The sequence below is a fragment of the Nicotiana sylvestris genome, chromosome 3 (assembly GCF_000393655.2).
Source record: "Nicotiana sylvestris chromosome 3, ASM39365v2, whole genome shotgun sequence".
In the NCBI taxonomy this organism is placed as follows: Eukaryota; Viridiplantae; Streptophyta; class Magnoliopsida; order Solanales; family Solanaceae; genus Nicotiana; species Nicotiana sylvestris.
Window position 1 is genome coordinate 150,970,715 of NC_091059.1, and position 24,883 is coordinate 150,995,597.

The 24,883-nt window shown below is 37.2% G+C and overlaps 3 protein-coding genes across 3 annotated transcripts; 2 read left to right on the forward strand and 1 right to left on the reverse strand.

Moving 5' to 3' along the window:
- The first annotated feature begins 797 nt into the window (after positions 1-797).
- Positions 798-6,311, forward strand: LOC104248251 (two-component response regulator-like APRR5). Its single transcript, XM_009804478.2, has 8 exons — positions 798-1,504; positions 2,564-2,725; positions 2,823-2,953; positions 3,044-3,199; positions 3,390-3,558; positions 3,677-3,998; positions 4,477-5,230; positions 5,598-6,311. The coding sequence occupies exons 1-8, from the start codon at positions 1,258-1,260 to the stop codon at positions 5,697-5,699; spliced, it is 2,043 nt and encodes a 680-aa protein (XP_009802780.1). The 5' UTR covers positions 798-1,257; the 3' UTR covers positions 5,700-6,311.
- Positions 6,312-13,808: 7,497 nt separating this feature from the next.
- LOC104248252 (NDR1/HIN1-like protein 26) lies at positions 13,809-14,885 on the forward strand. Its single transcript, XM_009804479.2, has one exon. The coding sequence runs from the start codon at positions 13,879-13,881 to the stop codon at positions 14,524-14,526; it is 648 nt and encodes a 215-aa protein (XP_009802781.1). The 5' UTR covers positions 13,809-13,878; the 3' UTR covers positions 14,527-14,885.
- An 8,081-nt stretch (positions 14,886-22,966) lies between these two features.
- Positions 22,967-24,284, reverse strand: LOC104248254 (uncharacterized). The gene has a single exon (XM_009804480.2). The coding sequence runs from the start codon at positions 24,103-24,105 to the stop codon at positions 23,266-23,268; it is 840 nt and encodes a 279-aa protein (XP_009802782.1). The 5' UTR covers positions 24,106-24,284; the 3' UTR covers positions 22,967-23,265.
- Positions 24,285-24,883: the final 599 nt, after the last annotated feature.

Sequence of the window (24,883 nt, forward strand, 5' to 3'; positions counted from 1 at the left end):
GGGATGGTAATTATGGCAAAAAAGTATATACATGCTTGGTGTTTACCAAATCACATTAGTTTATTATGATTAAGTTATAAATTAAATTAAAAATATGTATTAATTAACTATAATTTGGTGATTAGAAAATATGTGAAGACATATCATTGGGGTTGATATAAATATCAAAATTAAATAAATTTTTATCCCAATATTATGTAAATTGCCCCTAAATGCACTTTCTTAAGTGTACAACCATCTAGAATTGGAGCTTTAATCTTGATATTGTAGTTTGAACTTATGTGAGTTAGGGTTGAAATCTGACCAAAGATATTTTTGTTCTTTTTTTCCCCCCTTATTCAAAACTCGTAAGCATATTTCTCCTCAAAAATAAAAAATAAAAAGTACCACAAATATCTGCTGCCACGTACACCACAAGGACATTTTCGTAATTAATGGGTGAATTAGCATCTACCAATAACCACGAATCCAAGAACCTTTTCTTATTATGCGATTCCCCAACTAATTACATCGCCATTCGCCAATAGCCAGTAATCAGTAGACTTTTATTTTATATACATAATATATTCCCTAGCACTCTTTCTTCTCCACTCGTTACAATGAAGAAAAAAAAAAAGTATCTTCGAAACCACAAATGAAAAGATCAAGAAGCGGACAATCCACGTGTCGACTTGATATCCATTAGACCCTCCACCCAAAAAATGAAAATATCTTCTTTACCGGGGCCCACTAAAAAATATCTAAAAGAAAATCTATTTCTTTAAGTAAGCGATAGTATAGAGTAAAACAAGGGCGACCAACCAAATTCAACAATTTCATCCTAAGAGAAAAAAAAGCAAAGCCAATGGCCAATAGCCAATGGGTCCTAACTTTTTGATCTCTGAGGCAAGTTGCAACGTGGCCAATTCGGACCTTACACATGGCTCTTCTAGATATTTTATGTCTTTATCGCCAGACTAGAGTATCTATGACCCACTATTATAATTTCAATCAATTTGGACCGTTAGATATTAGGCGGTTAAACATATGTACTTTAATTCACCACCTTTGGATCAAACTCTCCCACTAATTTTTCAGATATTTTTTCAAGATTGTTTTAGCAAGTGGTAAAGAGTTGAGAAATGTGACATGACTTTTTGAGTTCTTTTCTAGCTTCACCACCAACATTAGTGCTTCTTTATTTACTTTTCTTTTTGTTTTTCCCCCACTTTCAAGAAGTACGAGGATTTTGTAATAACAACAGTGGGGATTTTCGAAATGGGTGAAGTAGTTATAAGCAGCGAAAATGATATGGAAGTTATAGGGAGAGATGATATGGAACTGCAGACAGAAATAGAGGCGGCTGAAAAGAATAAGGAAACAGGGGCTGCTGCTGCAGCATCTTCTTCAATTGTGAGATGGGAAAGATTTTTGCCTAAAATGGTTTTTAGAGTTTTGTTAGTGGAAGCAGATGATTCTACTAGACAGATTATTACTGCCCTTCTTAGGAAATGCAGTTACAAAGGTTGGTGTTTCTGAATTTGCAATATTTTCTTTGAATTCTCTTTTGTTAGGCTGTCGGGTTTTGTTAGTTAGTTGTAGCTAATAGTGACTCCTTCCTAACAAAGAATTGAGGAAAAAAGATTGAAACTTTTAAGTGGATTTGAGTAATCTAAGCTCATAAACGTGTTCATTCGAATAATCTTCGAATTGGATGACAATTTTCTTGCTAAATTGCAATGAAGATCTGTTTTTGTGAATTCAATTGGTGTTTTTTTTCCAGATTCCTGGGGAATTGGAATTAAGAGGCTTTGCTTGTAATTTCCCCCCATTTTCGACAAAGTTAGGCGGAGTATTATAGAATTATGTTGAATCTGGAAAATCGTGAAGATTCCCTAAATCCCGATAGATTTTAAGAATCATAAGTTGTGATCTTTCCTTTTGAGGGTTGAGATAACTTCAAATTGATCATCTATTTAGGATCTTTGGGTTTGAACTCGGTTTGCTTAAGGATTTTCTTTTATGTAGAACCTCCTATTTGTGGTAAAAGACAAATTTGGGATAGAGCGGATATAGAGGAGTCCTAGAGCTGATCCGAACAAATTTGGGATTGAGGGGTAGTTGATTGGTTGCATAACCCGGAAATTACATCTTTTACCTGTTGATAACAACCAGTAGAAGAGTAGTTCCGTCTTCTTATTGAAAGTGATAAGTACTGCAAAAAAAATTGATATAGCTTATTGGTAGATGAATGAGCCTTTTTAGCCACAAGAATGAAATGGAGAAGTATCAAATGTACTTGAGCTAAGAGTAGTGTATGGTAGATTTTTCAGTTTAAGGTTCTTGTTACATTTTGGTATATGTTGCTGAACTGTATGCTAACAAGTTTATATCTGTGTTCTTGTCTTCCCTTATGGAAAACAATCAAAAGAATAAAGGAAGAAAGAAAGAGTGCCTCTGATCACCTTTGAATTTTTCCTGACTTGTTAAAAAGAGAAAAAAAATAACAAAAAAATTGATGATGCCTTTAAATCCTTGCTTATGACGATCAGCAATTTATGCGTTAAACTTTATGTTTGTGCAGTCGCTGCAGTTGCTGATGGTCTAAAGGCGTGGGAGTTGTTGAAAGGTAGACCTCATAACGTGGACCTCATCCTGACAGAAGTTGACCTGCCATCAATCTCTGGATATGCTCTTCTTTCCTTGATTATGGAGCACGATACTTGCAAGAACATCCCTGTAATAAGTATGTTGCTTCCTCCATTCAGCTTTTGCTATTGTTACAGAAAAGGTTTGTCAGCATGTCAAATTTACTCATACTCAAAGCTCTTTTTTATCTGCAGTGATGTCCTCTAACGACTCAGTCAGTACGGTTTATAGATGCATGCTTAGAGGTGCAGCAGACTTTCTTGTCAAGCCAGTTAGGAAGAATGAATTAAAGAACTTGTGGCAACACGTCTGGAGGAGAAGAGCTGTAAGCATAATTCAAATTTGCTCTTTTGCTATCTGAATTGTTGTGCCAATCATCTACATATTAACTTGATTTACTATGTTGTCCTTTCAGGCAAGTGTTAGTTCCCAGGGGCCTCTTGATGAAAGTGTTGCACAACAAAAAGTTGAGGCCACAGCTGAAAACAATGCTTGCAGCAACCATTCAAGTGGTTATAATGCTTGCGTTCAGAGAAATCGGGAATGCATTGAGAAAGGAAGTGATGCTCAGGTAATATGCATTATCCTCATGGAATTTCTTTTGGCAACAGTCACAAATATAACTTATCATGAAATTTTTGTTGGATATTTATTTCTGTGGAAATGTTAGTTTAGTTTCCTTATTAAAGATAAACTTTTTGAGATGTCTGCTTCACAATTTGTAGTAAGTGAGATTTTAAACTGTGTTTCCTTTAATGTAGAGCTCCTGCACAAAGCCAGAGTTGGAGAATGAAGGAGAGAACACAGAAGACCTACAGGAATCTATTAAACTGAATAGGACTGCATATCTTCCAAATGGTGCAGATTTGGGGAAAGAAATATTTCTTGAAGCAAGTGATAGATTGAGAATGTCCGAGAATGATGCTGGAGGTAAAATTCTTCTAGCCTTCGCATGATCATGAAAGAAAGTTTGTTCTGTTGAATTAGTTAGGAGTAGGTTTACGTGTTCTAAACTCTTACCATTTTGCCTTCATACAAATTGGTGCAGCTCCTTTAAAAGGCGCGAATACAATGACCACGGGAGAAGATATAAATTCTGATGATAATTGGGGTCATGTTCGTACAATTGATCAAACTTCTGATGAAAATCCTGGTCCTCTAACCAAACAAGCCATTGACTTGATCGGAGCGTTTGATAATTACCTCAAATGTAATTTCAAAAGTTCTGGTTCCAACGTTAGGACAAATAAGGCTGATTCTTCTCCACAACTGGATCTTTCACTGACTAGACCCCATCCAAGTGGATCTGTAAATCAATTTACAAATGAGAAGCAGAGATTGAACCATTCTGATGCTTCAGCCTTCACGCGGTAAGTTTCCAATTTCCTGATCTTTTCTTTTATATACTTTGATGCAGCATTATTCTTAGAGTAAAGTAATAATAAAGATAAAAGATAAAGTATATCTTATTGCCTGAAAAGGAAGTGCCTCCATTGTTGTATTTTGAATTGTTGAAACTTGAAAGCCTCATTATAAACTCATGAAGCTTTGAGAGATTAAACAACTTGAAGGACGTTATTTTACATTTGACTACCTGTATTATGTGATGAACTTTTAAGATAACAGAACTGCAAATATGAATCCTGAGATAACTTGGTTGTAAGACTTTGATTAACTTAAGGCATCTCATCCTTGAGTTTGAGACGCTAAACTTGTGAAATTCTACTTTCTTAGATTATAGAGTGGGAGCATCATTCTGAATTCTCTAAGATGATTTGTTTTATTCTGATGCAACCTCTTCAAACCAATGAAGTTTCTTAACTAATGATAAGGAATATGCTCCTGCAGGTATGTGAACAGGGCAATGCAGTCTGGACAGTCAACATCGTCTAGGACTTATTATCAACAGGACTATGAAACTGATTCTGATAAGCAGTTTCCTGGCCATGCCACAGATTACAACTCAGACGCCCGTGCTGCAATGACTAGACCTCACAGTTTTGCCCCTCCTAGCTGCGGAGAACCAGGACCAGCTGAAATTGGACATCCTTCTCCACAGCAGAGAGTGACGCATCTCCCCATACCAGTGAGAGGTATCAGATTTGAGGGACCAAGCAATGCCTACAGTTCCATGATAGCTCCTATACTTCGTATGCCATCAGGCATTTCTCCATTGCAGAGTCCAGGTTCGGCTACCCCTCAGGAATCTTCCTATCAAGCGAATCCTTTCCTTACGTTAAATTGTGAAAGTAGGAGCTCTCAGCAATTGCACTCACAGAGTGATCAAAACAACAGTGGTTCCACAACCTACAATGAGGGCAAGAGAGCACACAAGTCTGAACCCAAAATTGATTGTCGATATTTACCCTCTACAGCCGATCAAAGTACAAATAGCAGTTGCTGCAATGGTGCTTTAAACCAGGTTCATATGAGCTTTGGAAGCAGTGGAAACATCTCATTTCCAATTGTTGCCAAAACACCGGCGGAGTGTTGGAAAGAAGAAAGCTCTCACACTCCTGATGGGAACTCCAGTCGATCTCAAAGAGAAGCAGCTCTTACAAAATTTCGTCAGAAGCGGAAAGACAGATGCTTTGAAAAGAAGGTATGTCAGGTCCAACAGCTTTTTAACAAAAGTTTTGTATTGTATTGATGTATCATAATCTTCATCTTCAAATGAACTGATCACAGAATCATCTAGAAAATTATCTCAACTAAACAACAGAAGACTCTATCAGCACAATTCTTATCATAATTAACCAATGGAAAAGAGAGCAGATATCAACAAGATTTATTGGCAAACAGTTAATCCTGATAAATAGAACAATTTTTTTGTTAGCAGTTAAAGACCACTGGCCATTTGATGAATGATCACAGAGGCACTTTACTTTCATGTGTGAAGGATGCAAAATTTGATGGCATATGGTTCTCTCGTTGCTTATCGATCATTTTCCCTTTGTGATTGGTCGCAGGTAAGATATGAAAGCAGGAAAAAACTTGCAGAGCAGCGTCCGAGAGTGAAAGGGCAGTTTGTTCGTCAAGTTCCTAGTGAGCCTCAAATGGGTAACTCATAGGCTGTTTGGCAATATAGGAACACGACTTCATCCAGATAGAGGAGGAAACAGAACAAATATGAGTGCTGTCAAACGACTTGAAAGTCCAGACTTCCACAATTCGAGGAACAAACAAGAGGATGACCAAGTTTAATTATGTGGTCACTCGCTTGCGCATCCCACACTGATAGTCTGATTTATTGTTAATAGGAATTACAACCTGATGAGGAATTCTCTACATTTTTGTGAAGCGGGCACTTCTGTTTTTGATGATATATAGGATAGTACATCTCAATTAACATATAGGTTTGTAACGTCAAAGTATCGATTCTTATATTCATAACTAGGATCAATTTTTCCATTTTTGTTATAGTTGGTTAGTTGATAAGATCCTTTTTCCAATGCTAATATTGGAGTCCCTTAGTGTACTTCTCGATCATCTGATGTAGCATATCACGACTAGCTCTAGACCTATGTACAGAAAATTAGCAGTGATTTTCTGGCTTGAGACCAGCTATGGATTGTTATGTTTCTGTTTATTTGCAGAAATTTATTCTTGCAACATCAGTGTATATTGAAATATCACTATATGAGCATTTATCTCAAAGGATTGGTTTCTTTCTCATGACCAATGCGACGCATGTAGTCATCCAATGAAATTCCTTTTTGAAGAATGTTTTGCCAGTCTTCTACTAACTCAGGCTCTGGAGTCTCTATCCATTTCCGTTTTTGGCATATTTTATGGTAGCAGTGTTTGTAATGACAATTATCAATGTGCATAGTGCCAATTGAATGGCACACATGTATAAATGGTAATCGGTGGCCTATGCTTTTATGTGTGTGTTTTGGTCTCTTTTGGAATTGCTTGAATACTTTGAGAAGAGATTGGGGTTATGACTTCTTCAGGTTAATTGCATCATCTCAGAGCACTTTGGCAAATCTTAATGCAGCAACGCTGACATAAATTGCTTCCAACGCTGACATAAATTGCTTCAGATTAAAAAGAGAATGCGACACTTTAACAGGATATTTTCACTCTGATTCGTGAACGACTTCACGAAAGCATTGTGAAAGGAAAGTGATAATACTATGTGAGAAAAATACGCCCCTGACTGAAAAAACAAGTATTAGGAGCTAATTAGAGCAAGAATAAAATGAAAATTTTAAAAAAAGATAAGAAACGGGGGGTTTTGGGGGGGGGGGGGGGGGCGGTGTGTGGCATTACGTTATTGTGACATGGGCCATGGATGTTGCTCCATGATAACCAAATTACAAAAGCTCGACGACAACTAAATTCGCGGTTGTATATCCTGCCATTTGCTTGCGGCCTAGGACCTTCTACTTTATTGGCTGTAAAAAGTTCATATGAATGTTGTCTATTAGTGTTGATGTTTAATATAAATACTTTATTATTCTCTAATTTACCATTTTTCTTTTACATGAAAGTGGGAAATTACAGGAGGGAAAAAAATTGCGTGAAATTTTGCTCAACAGAAATGAGAGGAGGACAAAGAAAAAGAAAAAGGAAGAAAGAAATTAGAGATTGACACTATACCCTGCGCTGTTTATCATGACGAAGAAGCTACTCAAAAAGCAAAAGATCTTTTTACAAAATTCAGGGCAATAGTGGTCCCTCGCCTGTCCTATTCAAAGTAAAATCAGAAAGCTCCATCCATTCACAAAGAGAGAGTTGGTAGGAGAATCACTTGTTAAAATAATAATGATGGGGGACGCCCAGACTCAACTTTCTCCTCATTGATTGTTTGAAAGGCCATTAATTGTAACTGAACTCAAAAAAAGGTTCAAAAAGCAATCAATTAGTTACCCGCTGTTTTCAAACTGGTTTTGCTTTTACAATTTGTAATACTTTTCTCGTGTATATCCTACCCCTTTACCCCTCTCCTAACCAAAGATGGCGTGCTTCACAGGAGTGTCTTTTAACTATAAATAACATTGTTTTGCTGCATCTACATCTATATGCCGCTTCTCTATTTTAGTTTAGTTTTCATTCTAGTCGTAATAACCAGAAGTTTTAGAAGGCAAAATTGGAACTCGTCTGCCCAGACACGTTTCCTCAGATGTTCATTTCGAAATATAATATTGTTAGTATATATATATATATATATATATATATATATATATATATATTACATACTAACAATATATGTGTGTATGTGTGTTTATCACGCCCAACTATGCCTTATAAAAGGACTAAACGGTCGTTGCAAATATAATCCGGTTTACAAGTCCGGAGTCGAATCCCACATAGAACTAAGGCTTAGCTACAGTTGTTCAATATAAATAAGAAACACAAGTCCAAACAAGCTAATTATAAAGATTATAATGTTTATTTTTATCTAATTAACTAACAAATACTAGAAAGCAGTAAAACTATCAATTAACAAGGACAAGGGTTGGAGACAAGATTAAGGAGGTCTAAAGTTATGATTTCCCCTATTATCGAAATCCTTTCCGCTACGTTTTCTATAAATTTGCCTAAGTCTTCTCTACCGATCATGAGCGCTCTGAGTGTTGTAATTCTCTTCCGACTAACTACCGCAATTTATTAGATATATTGTTCCGAATTACGCTATCTGACATTAAGTATGGCTCACTCGGATCGCACCAAGGTTTTGCTATCCCTAATCCCACCTTTAAACCCTCCGTATTGATCCATCATATACGTTAGGAGTGATGTTGTTCAAAAAATACCTAAATGTGCACTCTCTCCCGAGTAATGCACACTAAATAGGGACAATTGATTGAGAGTTCTTCAACCAACCACAATAATAACGTAGTTGAACAATTAGAGAAAAAGCTACAACAAATCTATATTAACATAACAGGAAAATCATCCTCCAATAGGTTCCATCAAAACCCTAGATAATAAATTAGCTATTCATAATAGTATGCATAACTACAATACAAGAATTCATAACCAATAATGAAAATAGGAAGAAGGAAGTGAAAAACTCGTAGAAGAATTCTCCGCCTTGATCCTAATGTGTTCTTGCCTCCTTAGATCGAATCCCCGGTTTCCTTAGCCTCCTTAGGTCTAAATTATGTCAAAAGTATGTCCCCCTTCTTAAAATAACGTTTTTACATGTATTTATACTAAGTAGGGTCAGGCCCAGACGAAAATGCCTTCTCCCGTGCGAAATAGGATTCTGGCTCTGTAAAATTTGCACAAGCGCGCTGCAAGGGGCGACGCGCCACGCGGTGTGCTTGTGGGGAAGTTCAGAGAGCTGATTCTAACAGGCTGCAGGAAATTTGTGCGTCGCGCCGCACCATGCACCGCGGTTTTGGGAATTCGCAAAAATGCAAAACATAAAAGTTGTAACCCTTTCAAATAGCTTTCCGACGATGTATTTTGGAGCCCAAACGGAGTTCTGAGCGAAAAATTATGTGCATTTTACTAGACAATGTGCCGTATGCCCGTTCGATTCTCCGTTTCGTTCTTAACTATCATCTATTGATCCCCGAACACGATCCCGGCTTGATTCCTTGAGCTTTTACTCAGACTTCAAAGCTTCAAATCACTTGAATTTATTCCATAACATCTACATAGCTTGGAATCACTCATACAAAGCATAAAATACACAATTAGTGCAAAACACTAGCGATTAAAGTTCAAACTCAATTAAAGTGCAGTACATTAAAATGTAATAAGTGACTAAAATATGCAATTACAGTCTATCATCATGCGCGTGTGTTACTATTTGCAGTGGTAAATTCTTTTACTTTGGATTTAATAAATTTTGAATAATTATTATTGTTAGTATTATATATTTCTAGCATTTGTTTTTATTTTTAAAAATCAAAAAGAAATTTCATGGGACTTGTGTCCGATAGCTTGGAGCTCAACATCCTGACACGTGTGGGTAATAACTACCGGTAAGTTACATAATCGAAACTATTATCTTCTAATTGACACTTAAATAAGAAAAGGGCAAAAGGAGGAGGTCGGAGGTGGAGGCAAATACAGAATTTGAACTTCGTGGATTCAACTTTTAAAGTTATTAATATTAACCCTTATATACTGCTATTTGTTACTTCGTATAATTTAATAAATTTTTGCATAAAATTTATGCTTCATATTAAAAGTATTTGGTTAAGATAAATAGGATAGCTGCATCCACATTGGTTTTGGGGGGAGGTGGGAGGGTGGGATAGGTGGAAAGTTCCTCAAGGCAGAAGTAACAGCGACCTATAATATGCAACCCGATTGAGTTTGCTCCACCTGCCCCATGGACCTCCAAAAAGTCCATATCTTAGATTCTCCATGTCTTCCTCTTCTTTTCAACTATTTACCACCGAGCTCAAGCCTCAAAATAATGAATAACATTAAGCAATGACTATAGACTTTGCAACTTTTGTGTTCTCACACTTGTTTTCCTATACTAATTTACATTTCATAACTTGGAAAAGCATATCTACAGTTTAATTATAAGCAATAAACCAGCTACGGAATTGAATTTTTGGTATATACTATAACAGGTATCCTCGTATGTTGTTAATAGTATAAACTAATTGTTTTTCATACGAGATGGAAAGAATCACTATTCAATGTAATTAATTATGTGTTACTATCCAAAATCAACCGTCGTGATGACGTCTATCGTGGAACTAGGTCAGTCTCAACTCAATAAACTCAACACAACAACAATAAGTTTGAAAAATATTAACAGAAGCATTTTCATTTAAAGAAAACTGATGAAACACAAGAAAAATCCCAAAGTAATATAATCCAGCCCAAAACCAGTGCGTCACTCAGTACATGAGCGTCTAGATAAAAAAAAATACAGTCTACTACCGTATCTAAAGATATAAACTGAAAGTAAAACAAAGATAAAGAAGGAGAGTCAAGGCCCGCAAACGCCATGCAGCTACCTCGATAATCTCCAAACTCTGGAACCTCGATCAGCAACCGCCGCTACGATCGGTATCGCCTGGATCTGCACACGAGGTGCAGGGGGTAACGTGAGTACACCAACTCGGTAAGTAATAAGTCCAAACTTTGGACTGAAAGGTAGTGACGAACTCAACCTCAACAAGTATAGCAGAAATAAATGTGCAGAAACATAGGCATGCCTTCATGTCAAATATACAGTTCAAAATAGTAAATGAAATACATATCTGAACAGTGTAAGGTATACAACTCAGCTATCTCTACATGCCAATGCACAGACTGTATGAAATATACCATGTGTTCTCACTCTCAAGTGCTCAACCACTCGGTACTGTATATGGCCATCCGGACTAGGAAAATCCATCCCGCAAAATCCTACTCTGTGATGCCTTTGCCTCTCAAATCGGCCTCCAAACGCCCCGAATCTAACCACAAGCAATACAATACGATCAATATAGGCTAAAGGAATCAATTCCACAAGGAAAATACTATTTTCTAGCCAAAAATCCGAAATCGGCTCAAACCCGGCCCCCGGGCCCACGTCTCGAAATCCAACAAAAGTCACATAATCTGAAAGCCCATTCACTCACGAGTCTAACCATACCAAATTTACTCAAATCCAACAACAAAATACCATTCAAAACCTCAAAATTCCTTCTTAAGAACACCTCCACTTTTTTCCCAAATCACAACTTAGATGATAAAATCAAAGATATACTCATGGGATTTAACCAGAACCAGGTGAAAAACACTTACCCCAATCAACTCCGCAAAAATCCCTTCAAGAATCGCCCAAATCCGTGAACTCTAGCTCAAAATATGAAAAATGAGCTCAAACCCTCGATTTTGAATTTAGCATTGTCTGCCCAGATTTCCTTCTTCGCGAATGCGACCGTCCTCTCGCGTTCGTGTAGAACAACTTGACTGCCTCTTCAATTTACTCTTCGCGAATATGACACATGCCTCGTGAACGCGATACTTTGCTAGCTCAGACCTTCGCGAACGTGACCACCACCTCGCGAACGCGTAGAACAAGGACCTGGGGTCCCCAACGCGTAGACCACACCTTCGCGTTCGCGTCTGCCCCTTCTCGAACACGAAGAACAAATCCTCATCATCTCAAAAATATTCTTCGCGAACGCGAGCGCCCTCTCGCGAACGCGAAAGAGGAAACCAGAAAAATGCAGCAGCAGATATGAGCAATCTCACCAAGGCCAAAAATGCTCCGTTAACCACTCGAACTCACCCGAGGCCTTCGGGACCTCAACCAAGCCTACCAACATGTTCCATAACATCATACGAACTTAGTCGAACCTCCAAATCACCTTCAACAACACCAAAAACACGAATTACTCACGGATTCAAGCCTAATGAACTTAAAATTTTCCAAATTCCACAAACGACGCCGAAACCTACCAAACCACGTTCGAATGACCTCAAATTTTGCACACAAGTCAGAAATGACACCACGAACTTACTCCAACTTCCGAAAATTCAATCCGACCCCGATATCAAAATTTCCACTGTCGGCTAAAATCGCCAAAATTCTAACTTTCGCCAATTCAAGCCTAATTCTATTACGGACCTCCAAATCACATTCCGGACGCGCTCCTAAGTCCAAAATCACCTAACGGAGCTAATTGAACCATCAAAATCCAAATCTGAAGTCGTTTACACATAAGTTAATATCCGGTCAACTTTTTCAACTTAAGCTTTCAAATAAGAGATTATGTGTCTCAATTCACTTCGAAACCACTCCAGATCCGAACCAACTAACTCGGTATATCATAATATAGCTATAGAACACAAAAGAAGCAGGGAATGGAAGAACAGGGCTATTACTCTCGAAACAACCGTCCGGGTCGTTACATTAAGATGCATCATTTGATTCGCTTCTGGAAATTCGATAAGCATACTCCCCTTTTTATGCTCGAGCATTTTTCTTTAATAGTCGTAGAGTTTTAGACAAGGTGATCTTATATATACTGTACCTTAAGATACATGTACATCAATCACAGATGCCATAACTCTGATCAAGCTAATATATATAATATGTTCCTTTGTGAATACTCTCTGTATATCTATATGACGAACGTTCTCTAGTCAAGTACTTCATAAAGAAATCTTCGATTAAAACTAGGAAAATACAGAGGTTTTTATTTCTTGCTGCTTTTCATTTTTGGTAACGGGAGGTCAGAATTGAGGGACCCTGATAATTTATCATTTTAACTGCAATCATTACGCACTTTAAAAAAGCTTAACTTTTCTTTCAATAATGCTAAAAGGTGTAATCAAGATTCTATCTCAGAGAGATATCCCAGTATCCCTCAGCCATCTTAAGCTACTCCATCAATTGACATGATAATTAAAGCTTCAAGATATACTTGGTAAAGCATGCACGATACCAAAGTGCATTGCATGCATATTCATGATACAGGATAAAAATAATTTCCCTCCGACCCTATCCTAGAGAAAAGAGGTCTTTTTTGAAAAAATTACTTTCTTTTAAAGTCTTGTAGTTGACAACTTTCGGAGAAAATAAACTTTTGGGGAATTTCTTCAAGAACACGCCATGTATATTTAGAAATAACAACAATAACATACTCGGTGTGATTCCATAAATGGGGTTCGAAGAGGATAGAGTTTATCCAGATCTTATCCCTACCTCGTGTGAGGTAGAAAGATTATTTCCAATAGACCATCGGCTCAAGAAAAACGTTGTCAAAACAGGTTTAAAAAATACAATAGCAAAGACGCTATGATGAGAATTCTTAAAAAAAAAAAAGGTATTTTCAATGACTAATTACACTAGCAATAAACAATAGCTACCACAAAGTTTGAAATTATAAGTTCGAAATAAATATAAAGGATCTAAGTTATTTGTACGGATAATATAACAAAAATTTTACTTTATCACTGTAATTTTTTTTTAAAGATTATCAACTAATGCTCTTAAAGAAAATCATTTGCAACTACATTTTAAGTGATCTAATTGTATAAACATATTTTTTACACTGTCAGTCTGTACATAAATTAAACTCAAAATTAAATTACAGTATTAGCATAAATGAAAAGAGAGCACATTCCAGAAGTTAGTTGGATTTCTCAGCTACTTTCCACTAATATCATTTCACTTAATTAGTCAATACCCCATGCGGAGCAGTCAGTCAAAAGTAGTCAAGCACAAAATAATTGGTGCTCTTTATATTTAACCTCCTCACTTCCTTTCCTTAGCCTTGTGAACTTACCCCTTACACTTCTTTCTTTGGTTCTCTCTTTCTAATATTCTTGATGTCTCCAATTGATGTAAGATCTCCAAAACATTGTGACGAGAAAGAGTATAACTTCAACTTAGAAAAAGTACTCCCAATTAAGAAATTAGTCTTTGGCTTCTCTACCATTTTCCTCTCTATTCTATCATTTATCTTTCTTCTATATCTCACCCTCCATCCAACGAAGCCAAACTTCACTCTCAGAGAAGCTGATATTTATCAACTCAACCTCTCAGGTCCACGTCAACTTCTCAACTCCTCCATTCAACTCACACTTGTATCCAAGAATCCAAACAAGAAAGTTGGAATATACTACGATGAGTTCCAAGTTTATGCTTCTTATAAGGGTCAACAAATTACTCTTTACACTTCTCTTCCTCCATTTTATCAAGGACATGAAGATAGTAATTTTTTGTCTGCCTCTTTGATTGGGAATGGACTGCCAGTGGATCCTTCTTTTGGTTATGAAGTGCAACGTGACCAAAATGCTGGAAAATTGGTAATGAATTTGAAAGCAAGTGGTAGGTTAAGATGGAAAGTTGGAACTTGGGTTTCTGGAAGGTATAGGTTCAATGTAGATTGTGTTGCTATTATGCCTTTTGGACCTTCCTTACCAGCTGGTCCCCTCAGTTTTAGACAAGGAGCTCAATGTTCTACCACTCTTTGAAGCTTGAAGCAATAATATATTACTACTCCATACTGGGGTTCGAGTCTGGGATATGGAGTGCTCTTTAGTAGGGAGCGCTAAAACCTCCATATATAGTTAGTCAATCCGAATTAGTCGAGCCAAATGGGTCCGAATAAAGGCCGGAAGCTTGATGAAAAATATATATTTACTCAATTAGCGAGGAACATATAAATCTCAATATCCTTTTTTTTTTGGGTATATATGGTTGTAAATCTTGATTTGTATTGGAAAGTTATTGTTACTTTGATGTTAATATATTGTGAAGCAGTCTAGTAAAAGTAATGCAAAGATAAGTGGTAAGTTAGAAATGAAAGGGTTCTTTTCCCGTTTGTTTATCTTATCATGTAATTTCTCTTTTGTCATGCTTTTACATTTTTGAGTAGATTGATGGTGGTGGAAAGATAAATGAAATTTCTAGTGACAGAGGCAAGTGGATGACCTAGATTAGATTGATATGTCCCATATTTGCCGCTTCAATAATATTTACAGTGGAAAGATTTTAGACGAAATCATATCAATATAAAGGGTGAGGAAATTTATGGCATCCTTTTGCCAAGGAATCTCCCTACCTATTCCTGCTTCAAATTCTTGTGCCCAGTGCTGACGAGTTTAAGCTATAGGATTGGCTGTGCAGACAGCTTCTTGTACAGAAGCATAACAGAATTTATCCATCCCCTAACTATTGGTAAAAGGATTTAACATGAATATTTAACATATTGTGGCAGGTAGATTAACTTTATATTACAAGTTACTAATCTCGTTTGTTTATGAGCAATTTAAATTCTTGATAGAAGTGACAGATGACACGGACGTAGGAGTGAATATAGCAATGTAAAACGGGCCATTGATTATACCTCACCCAATATCTGATTGTTGCGAGTAGCTTATTAAAGCCACTTCCTTTGTTTGGTCTGATATGCGGTATCAATGTCTTCGATATCAGAATTGTTATTGTAGTTGTTGGCCGTGAAATTGGATCCAACCCAACTGTTGACAAACTTAAAAGCTACAGCGCGTGTACGTCTTTCTGTAAAATATGATGGATTTTGGATTATTGTTTTTTAATTTTATATTGAGATGGATTTGGGAAAGTTTTCCCGTGACAATTTAAAACTACAGCAAAGAAACGAACTATGACCACCAATGTTGCTTGAGACTAAAGGTGTTAAACGGGTGGACCGGGCTGGGCCGCTATTTTTTGGACCCGTACGGGTTACGGTCTGGGCCGGTTCCGGGTTGGTTCTTAACGGGTTTCGGGTTCATCCGGGTAAAAATTGAACCGTAAGGGTTACAGGTTGAGGGGGCCGGGCCGGGTTTAGTGTATTTTTAATTATTTGTTTTTTGGAATTTTGTATAACTATTGTAGGTTATATTATTACAAAGTATTAACATAAAGATTACAAGGAAGATGGGAAAAAAATGCACTTGTTGCAAGTGCTACATTTATTTCATAATTCAAACTTACAAATTGAAAGATTTATATTTTTAACAACAAGTAAATTCAAAAGTTTTGCATTGCCGTAGTAAGTTTTTCATAATCAATATGAACTGATTGACCTTCTTCTGGAGTGTTAAATTCGGATGGGTTACCATGTGTTAATATATCTCTAAGTTCCTCGTCTTTTGGGCTATCAACATCTTCACGTCCTTGATTTCTTCGTTCCGATCTAATCCAATCTCTGAAACATACTAAAACTTTCAAAGCATTGCTTCCCAATGAGTGACGGGTGTCTTCAAGTTGTTGTCTTGCTTGGCTAAATGCACTCTCCGATGCAACAGTAGAAATTGGCACATTCAGCACATCCCGAGCCATAGCGAAAAGAACAGGAAATTGCTTTTCATTCTCGTGCCACCATCCCAACGGTGAAAATTCCTTTGTGTGAGGCTCTTTTGCTTCTGCAAGTAGAATTGAAGTTCATCAATGTTCCTGTTACTGGTTTGAGTGTTAGAAAATGTAGAAAAAATATTAAAACTCTCAAGGCCTTCTTCATCATCCACAGTAGCAGAAGTGGTACAGTGCATAGTGGGATTAACATTGCCTACAACACGAGCATCATCAATTACATTTGCATAATAATTATATAATTGTTGTAAATAATCATTTAGCTTGTTCATAGAGACATATAAATCTGGGGTTTCAGTTGGTCCAATCTCCATATAAGTATATAAAGCATTCATTAATTGGTGACAATCAGACATCTTAATAGAAGGATTTAAAACTGCACCAATTAAGTAAATCAGAGGAATTGAAAAGAAATATTTTTTGAATTTTGCTTACATTTTTTCAACAACATCCTTATATTTTTCTTTCTTCTTAAATTCAGAGAGTAGAAAAGAAATTTCAGCTATATGTACTAAAGCCATAGTAACAATAGGGTAATATGTTCCAGAAAACTCAACAGTAGCTGTATAAAATTTATGTAAAAATTTAACAACATCACTAATGACCTCCCAAGTACTAGTTGTTAACATACGGTTTGGATCAGTACAATGCGCATTAGCAACTTCAGTTATTGGAAATCTATATTTGTAGCAACATTTTAAAAATATATATGTATAATTCCATCTAGTAACAATTTGTCTGGCATGAATCTGGGTTTAAGGTTATACTGGACACACTTATTCTTAAATTCCTTTATTCTAGATTGTCTATTATTTCCTTGAATAACACCAACTGCTCTTCTAACATGAGTAATCTCAGTTGAAAATAAATCAAGGCCACTTTTAACAATTAAATTATAAACATGACATGCACACCTAACATGAAAAATTTCATCAAGAGGTGGTTGTAAATGCAGTTTTAATATTGAAATTGCGGCATTATTGTTAGAAGCATTATCAAAAGACATACACAATACTTTTTGCTTTAGATTATAAAATTCAACAACTTCACAAATAGTACTACTTATAAACGCAACAGTATGACTCTGATCTTCATCATATCTAAAAGCGATAATACGTTTTTGCATACAAGTAGTATCATCTATCCAATGACATGTAATTGTCAAATAATCATTTCCATTAACATGGCCAATATCAGAAGTTAGAGAAACTCTACAAGGAAGGTGACTAAACAAATAACGTATATATGTTTGATATTGTCCATGAAGTCTAAAGATATCAGCTCTACAAGTACTTCTAGGGATACCTTTAAATAAAGGATTGTAAATCCTTTGAATATACATAAATATATATAATAAGATATGATGAAGAAGCAAAAGAAAAAGGTAGACAACCCAAAGCAATCATTTTTGCTAACTCCTCACGATCCTTCATTTTATCATATTCACTAGACCTCCAGTAGTAGGGTTAATAGTTGTTTGATTTCCATCACCATCAGCGCCCCATTCTATGGGATGCTCAGTTCTCATATGTCTACTAAGCGTCCCAGTCCTCCCTAAATTTCCTCCAATCAAATGTTTAAAATTACATTTACAAATTTTGCATTTAACTCTATCAGTACCTTCTATTATTTCAAAAAAATTCCAAACCTTACTTCTTTTTCTACGATTAGTAGTCGGAGCCACAGGTGGTCTATTACTAGTGCCACGACCACCACCCCCTGTAGCAACTCCAACACTACCAGCTCCAACACTAGTAGGTGTAGCTGATATCTCATCTTCCATTCCTATTTCATTATCTTCTATTCCAAAATCTTCTTGTAATTGTTCATAATCTATATCTATATTATCATTAGGCGATGTTTCGGAAACATGTGAAAATGATAATGGGTTATTATTACTACTACCAGACGCTGAAGGACTACCTCTTTTTTTATTTCCCCTACCAGTAACTCTTTTATACGCTCTTTTAGCAGCATTAAACATATTGTAAAAATTAAAGTATAAGCTAAAATTAAATATGCAATTAAATAGTAAATAAGAGAAAGAGTTGGAGGGAGTGCACCGAATTCGACAATAAATTGAGCACTTGATTACGCAATTCCGATGTTACCACGAACAAACGTCAAGCAAGTATTTCAATTTTGAACTTCAATTGTTCAAACTTCAAATTCCGAATGATAAAACACGATAAATTAAATTCAAGAAAAGAGAGCCAAATAAAATTAGAAGATGAATTGAAGACTTGAAGTCTTGCAAATTGGAGAATGAGAGAATGAGAGAAATTGAGATTGAGAAATGAGTACTGAGTGAAGAAATGAAGAAGAGGGGGGAGGGTATTTATAGTTTTAGAGAAGGTTAGTTTTGTAAATTGAAAAATGATTAAAAATTTAAAAAAAGGCTATTTGTGCAATTTTTCCGTTAGCCAACGGACCAATTCAAGGTCTGCCAACGGTCAGTGGGGCCCACCTATTTCGAAAATTAAAAAAAAACAAAAAAAAATTCTAGCCGTTGTACCGGGCCGGTTAACCCGGTAAGGGTAACTGTTTATTGGACCGGGTTCAACCGGTCCAGTTACCCGTTTTAAAATTCTAAACGGACCAACCCCCTCTACCCCTACTACCCAGCCCAGCCTAGCCCCCTTTAACCGGTCCGGGCCGGTTCCGGGTTTAACCGGTCTGGGCCGGTCCGGAACCGGAACAACCCGGCCCGTTTAACACCTATACTTGAAATTGCACTTTCATGACCCAGACACAATAAAAACGTAAACTCGCGCACGATACTATTGCTGAAGAGATTAATGATAAGATGCTGATTATTATAGGATGGTAATGGGGTGGTGCGAGTGCGGAGCAGTGTTGGTTTAGACACATTCGGGGCGTGGCGGGTTTAAACATATGCGATTGCTGGGCGGGGCAAAAGGAAAAAAAATTAAAATTTATGCGGGTGCGGTGTGGGTTTAAAAACTTCATCAAAGAAGAAAACTCAATTTTCTAACTTTCTAAAGATGAAATTGATTCCACGTAAAATATATACTTTTATCAAATATAAAAAGTTAAAAAAAAAAAAAAAAAAGAGGTATTATGATATCAAAGATTTTTGTTAACTAACTTTTTTTTTCCATATGTGCAAGATTTAATTTCTACATTAACTAGCATTGCCAGAATCCTTTGAGGTTGGAAGATCTTCTGAGCAGGTGCCAACTAACTTTATCAACATGACGAATGATCATGTTTTTATCGGCGTTATCAAACCATAGGCCAAAATTTCATGTATTGTTCTATGTTTTATTGAAAGAGCACTTTATTCAAAGGCAATAACAATTTAAGTGCTATCATGATACGTGTATGCGTATATCAATTTTTTCTTTAGTTTTCTTAACAGATAGCACGGGGATAAGCTCCTTGATGAGGCCAAATTATCGTCCAGGCAGGTCTTTAGAACTTTTAAAAAAAACACGAGTACATATAGTAAAGTGTAAAAAAAATTCCAGCCAAGATTAAAAATAATTAAAACTAACAAAAGAAAAAGGAAAAAAAAAACACTAAGGCAGGGCAGGGCGGGTTACAATTTTGCGGGTTAAGAGAAAACCTGCCCCGCTTGCCATCCCTATGCTGATATATAGAACAACAATCAGGTAACAGTCGACGATTTCCACCAGGTAATGTGTATTTGTTTAGTTGTTAATACCCTGTAAACATAAAATTAACCCTCAGGGGTTGGCCTGGTGGCAATTGACTTGAGCCTTGGGGTTTGCTCCCTTTCAAGGTCTCAAGTTCGAAACCCACTGGGTGCAAACAATTTCTGAGGGCCATCGGACTGGGTAAAACCTGAATTAACCGTGGTGCACTTGCGGGAAACTCCTTGCCGAGGGCCTGTGCACCCCGGGAATAGTCGGGGCTCGAAGAGACTCGGACACCCGGTGCAAATCAAAAAAAAATGGTAATCACAATATGTGCCTCTTGCAAATAGCTGCAAGACATCTTGTCTGTCACTTCCCTAGCATTACAACAGTTGAATCACGACCCAGAAATGGTAAGCCTTCTAACCACTTCTATCATGACCAGCGGCAGATACTTTTACAAAAATTTACGCAAATGTTAAACATCAAAGATGCCTTGACTGGGTAAGCAAGAACGAGAGTGAGGAGTTAAGGGGTCACATATGCAGAAGAAAAAGCAAGCGCAAAAAGATGAGAAGAGAAGGCCACCTTAACAATCAGGGCCTAGTTTAACAGCCCATGATAACTCATCCTTCACTTTACCAAAGTCCTTAGGGGAAAAAGAAGAGATTCACAGATGAAAAGATCGGAAAGATGCCCAAAGATGTTAACCTGAATCAGCCTAACATTTTGGGAACCTAGGGCAGGAGAAGCATTTAGAGGGATCCTAAGAAAGTGAACTTTAATCAATTTGTCCAGTATGTGTTTCCATCCTCAGCATGTTATATAACAGAGAATAAAGAAACTTTACTACATGAATGAAGAGAACTTGCTCTACAGCACCAATTCACAACAAGAAGGAAATGGGAGGCATCTTCAGCTAAGAAAATGCTTATGAGTTGCCTATTGATCACCACATTTTAAGGCCATGAGAGGCCTTGAAGAACTCTAAATCCTCGAATTGGTGTCAGTTAGAGCAACACACCCAAAAGATTTTATCAAGCCTAACTAATACTAATTTTTTTCGTACACCATCAGCATCATTATCTACTTTTATGCTAATTAAGCCACAAGACTAGGGCAACCCGGTATATGAAACATTGAAGGGTCTGAAGGAGGGTCGCACCCCAAGAATTGAGTGTTTATTTCCCATTCCTTTTCTCCCTAACTCCAGCCTTTCCTCCACTTTTGTGGTGCCTATTTTCCTCTAAGAAGTAGGTACGGATTGCAACTTCTTTTTTGCTCATGGTTAAACGCGTACTTGCAACTTACAAGCCAAAGGTGGTGTTCTATTGAGCAAAAGAAAAGATTTAATATTTGAGTACCTTACGTACTCCATTTAACATAGTAGGAGTTTGGGGAAGTGCATGTCAGAGAAAGAAACTTTGAAGTAGAGGGGATGATTAAACTAAATTTCCTACCCTTGGAAAAGAATGATTGATGCTCAAAAACAACAAAAGGGGCAAAGCATATTTTTTTCCACAAGGAATTCAAAAAAACTACAGAGTTTCAACATTGAGACAAATATGTGAACTGTTTATACCTTGAAAGCTCAGTTTTAATCTTTCTCAATTTTTATCACTAGCACCCCAATGTATTAGAACCCAGAAGTAACCATGAGTCAGTTTGGCTGGAAAACCAATAAACCCAGATACTGAAAGAACATAGACCTCAATTCTTCAGTATTCCTGATACCTCCCCTAAACAAGCAAAAACATAAAGAATAGGCACCAAATGAGTGGCTGCAAAACATTATCATCAGGCGACACACTCCATGTGCTTTGAACACACAAAACTAGACCAGAAACCATATGTCGTATAGACTATGCAGAGATGAAATCAGTAGCCGAGTGTTATCCTAACAGCTCTTTTCTATGGCTCACACATTATGATGAGGCCTTATCAACCTCTTGTATACGAGCATGCCCTATCAACATTTTCTCTATATAATCTTTTCCCACGTAAATCTGCCCGAGTACTGACAGATTCAGCATTGCACCCACCAGAAAATCACTCTTTCACCAGCCCTACTGTTCATAAGACCTTGACCAATGGCCACCATGCTAGTGGCGAAGCTAGAAATTTCTCCAAGGGTGTTCAAATCTAAAATAAGTAAAAAAAAATTCTGGCAAAGGGTGTTCAATATGTGTTATATACTTGTAAAATATAATATTTTACCTATGTACACAGTGCAATTTTTCGACGAAGGGTGGTCGGTCGTTGACCACCCTTAGGAACATGTGCCTTCGCCACTGCACCATGCAATCATAATTCCACACCCCCCAAAAATAAAAACCTAAAAGAACCATCTGCAGATTTCAACTCCTGTGGCAGCTACAATAGCAGAATTAAAGAAGAAGCAATATAAAACCCGTAAAGAAAAATTTCAATAGAGGTCATAGATAAGGGCAAGACCCCAAACTTGTTTGATTCAGGTACTGCTTTTGGTTTGACTTCCTGAATCGAGATGAAAGTGTGCCATTGAAATTGATATAGATCGCCTGCAATTAAGGTCCTTAACAATAAATTTTGCGACATCTAGTTTAGAATTCCAAGCTACCTGAAGCCATCCTCAATTGCAAGACAAAGTACATTCAACATAAAAGGTCATTATATTCTTTGGCTCTACGACATACCTTAAGCTCATTTTGGACTTACCATGAATTTAGTAATGACTCCAAAATTGGCAACCCAAAAAAATATACATACAGGGAACATCTATAGAAGAGCATATAGGTGGCAAGTCCACCTCTAGTCCTAAAGTGATCATGGGTACCTAACCCAAAAAATTAGACACACAAATCATCTCAAGGGGTAGGAGATAAGCTCACCCACCCACTATAACAAGCACACATCTATTTATCTTGGCTGTGAGCTGTTAAACATCAAGTTACTTCCACTTGGACGCACCATAAAGTAAAATGCAATTGGAGTTTCCAATGATATCCTGTTCTTCTCAGGATAATACAAGGAGCTCTTGCCGTTAGAAAGATATACACGCATTAAGTATTAAAACCTCAATAACCGACATGGATATTAACATTAATATAGAAAGTTAAACCAAGAATTCTTCTATGTAACTGTATCTAAATATCCTATAAAGTATACCAAAAGCAACCCAAAGTCCTGAGAAGCCATCCTTATTATTGAACCATGTGGTAATCAAAATTCAATCTTGGAAGGAGAAGAGGTCAGACTCACCTCCCACATAAGTGATCACAACGAATCAGCATCGACCCACCTCCAGTAATGCTTTTTACATGAAACTGCACCATCTGCGAGCATCCTCCCGCTAGAATCTCCATATTCATCGGTCTCTTCCGTGCAAAACTCCTCTTCAGGCAAACCGTCCACTACGGCATCCACTGTATGCAACACATAACAAGCAGGCAATCCAGGATACGACGCTGAAACCCTTTCTTCCACCTTCTTCGAGTACGAATTCGGCAATATCTTAACAATTGAAGAACCAAGCTCTTCTTTTACTGCACGAAACACCGCATCTTCAACGGTCTCACCAGGCTTCATCTTTTCAGATAACGGCCGGCCTCGGTGCCTAACGATGCCGTTAGACAATTCTTGGTGTGATTCAACAAGGACTTTATTGTCTTTTCCAATAACCCGAACAACCATCACCTCCACGGTTCGAACCGGAGGGGTGGAATCAGCCAGCAAAGTCTCCCCTTCAGATAACTCGAGCCAGAGGTTATTAACGTTCTTAGTGCCCGGTTTAACACCCCAAGAGGAAAAAGAATCGGAAGGCAAACGCGGTCTTAACCAATCGGAGAGGGACTGTGGGTTAGGGAAGGGGTGGGTGGTAGGGTTACGAAGGTTGGTGGAAGAGGGGTTGGACATAGTGGGATTTCTGACGAATCGACGGGGGTTTAAAGGGAAAGAAATAAGTGGGGTGAATTTGCGGATAATAGAAGTTGTGGGGTTAGAAGAAGAGAAGAAAATGAAGAGAGAAAAGGCAGTGAAGATGAAGTCAGGGAAAGAGGTGGGTTTTTTGTGGAGGTGATGCTGATGCGGTTGTTGTGGTGGTGGCTGAGAAGACATGTCAAGTAGTTGTAGTGAATAGTGCGGAGACAGTTTCGAGGAATTGGGGAAGTTCCATGATTGATAGGAATGAAAGAGGAGGGGAGGGGTTAATCGTTTGGGGGAATTAGAGGTTGAGATCCATTGTTCCTTTTTGGTATCAAAGACTCCACATTCCTTTCCCGATTGGCTTCGACAATTCCTTTGACTTGTTTTCTAGATCAAATTTAAGGTGGAGTATCCCAAAAAGTCCAAAAAAATAAGTTTGTAAAAGATATTTCTACTTTTGTCGCAAATTTGGGTTGAAAAAAGAAAGGGTGAAAATCATTTATATTTTCAAGTTTATTCTTAAAATTCAATTCATTCTCCAACTTTAAATAATTATCATTTTCTTCCTTTCATCCTAGGCAATATCTATTTTACCCTTAATATTTCAAGTCTCCATATAGAAAGAATTACAAATCTAATCACTTGGTCTAGCAGCCCAACTAAAAATGGCCTATGTTTGAAGTCTTTACCCGGTTTGGCCAGATTATATATAATTTGAAAAAAACTTTTCAGTCTTTAGCCCATTATTAAAGACATACTTCTAGGATTTTTTTCTTTTCTTCTTTCTTCTTTCCCGACATACTCAATCTCTCTTCACTCGCATCTCTCTTCGTTCTCCTTAAAATTACAGAATTTTTTTTTGTACACACTCGTGATAATTGCTTTTGAGCACTCAAGTGAAGAAACAAAAATAAATACTGTAACATTTTAGTAATTTTAGTGCTCTATACAGATGTGCATAATGGCTCTT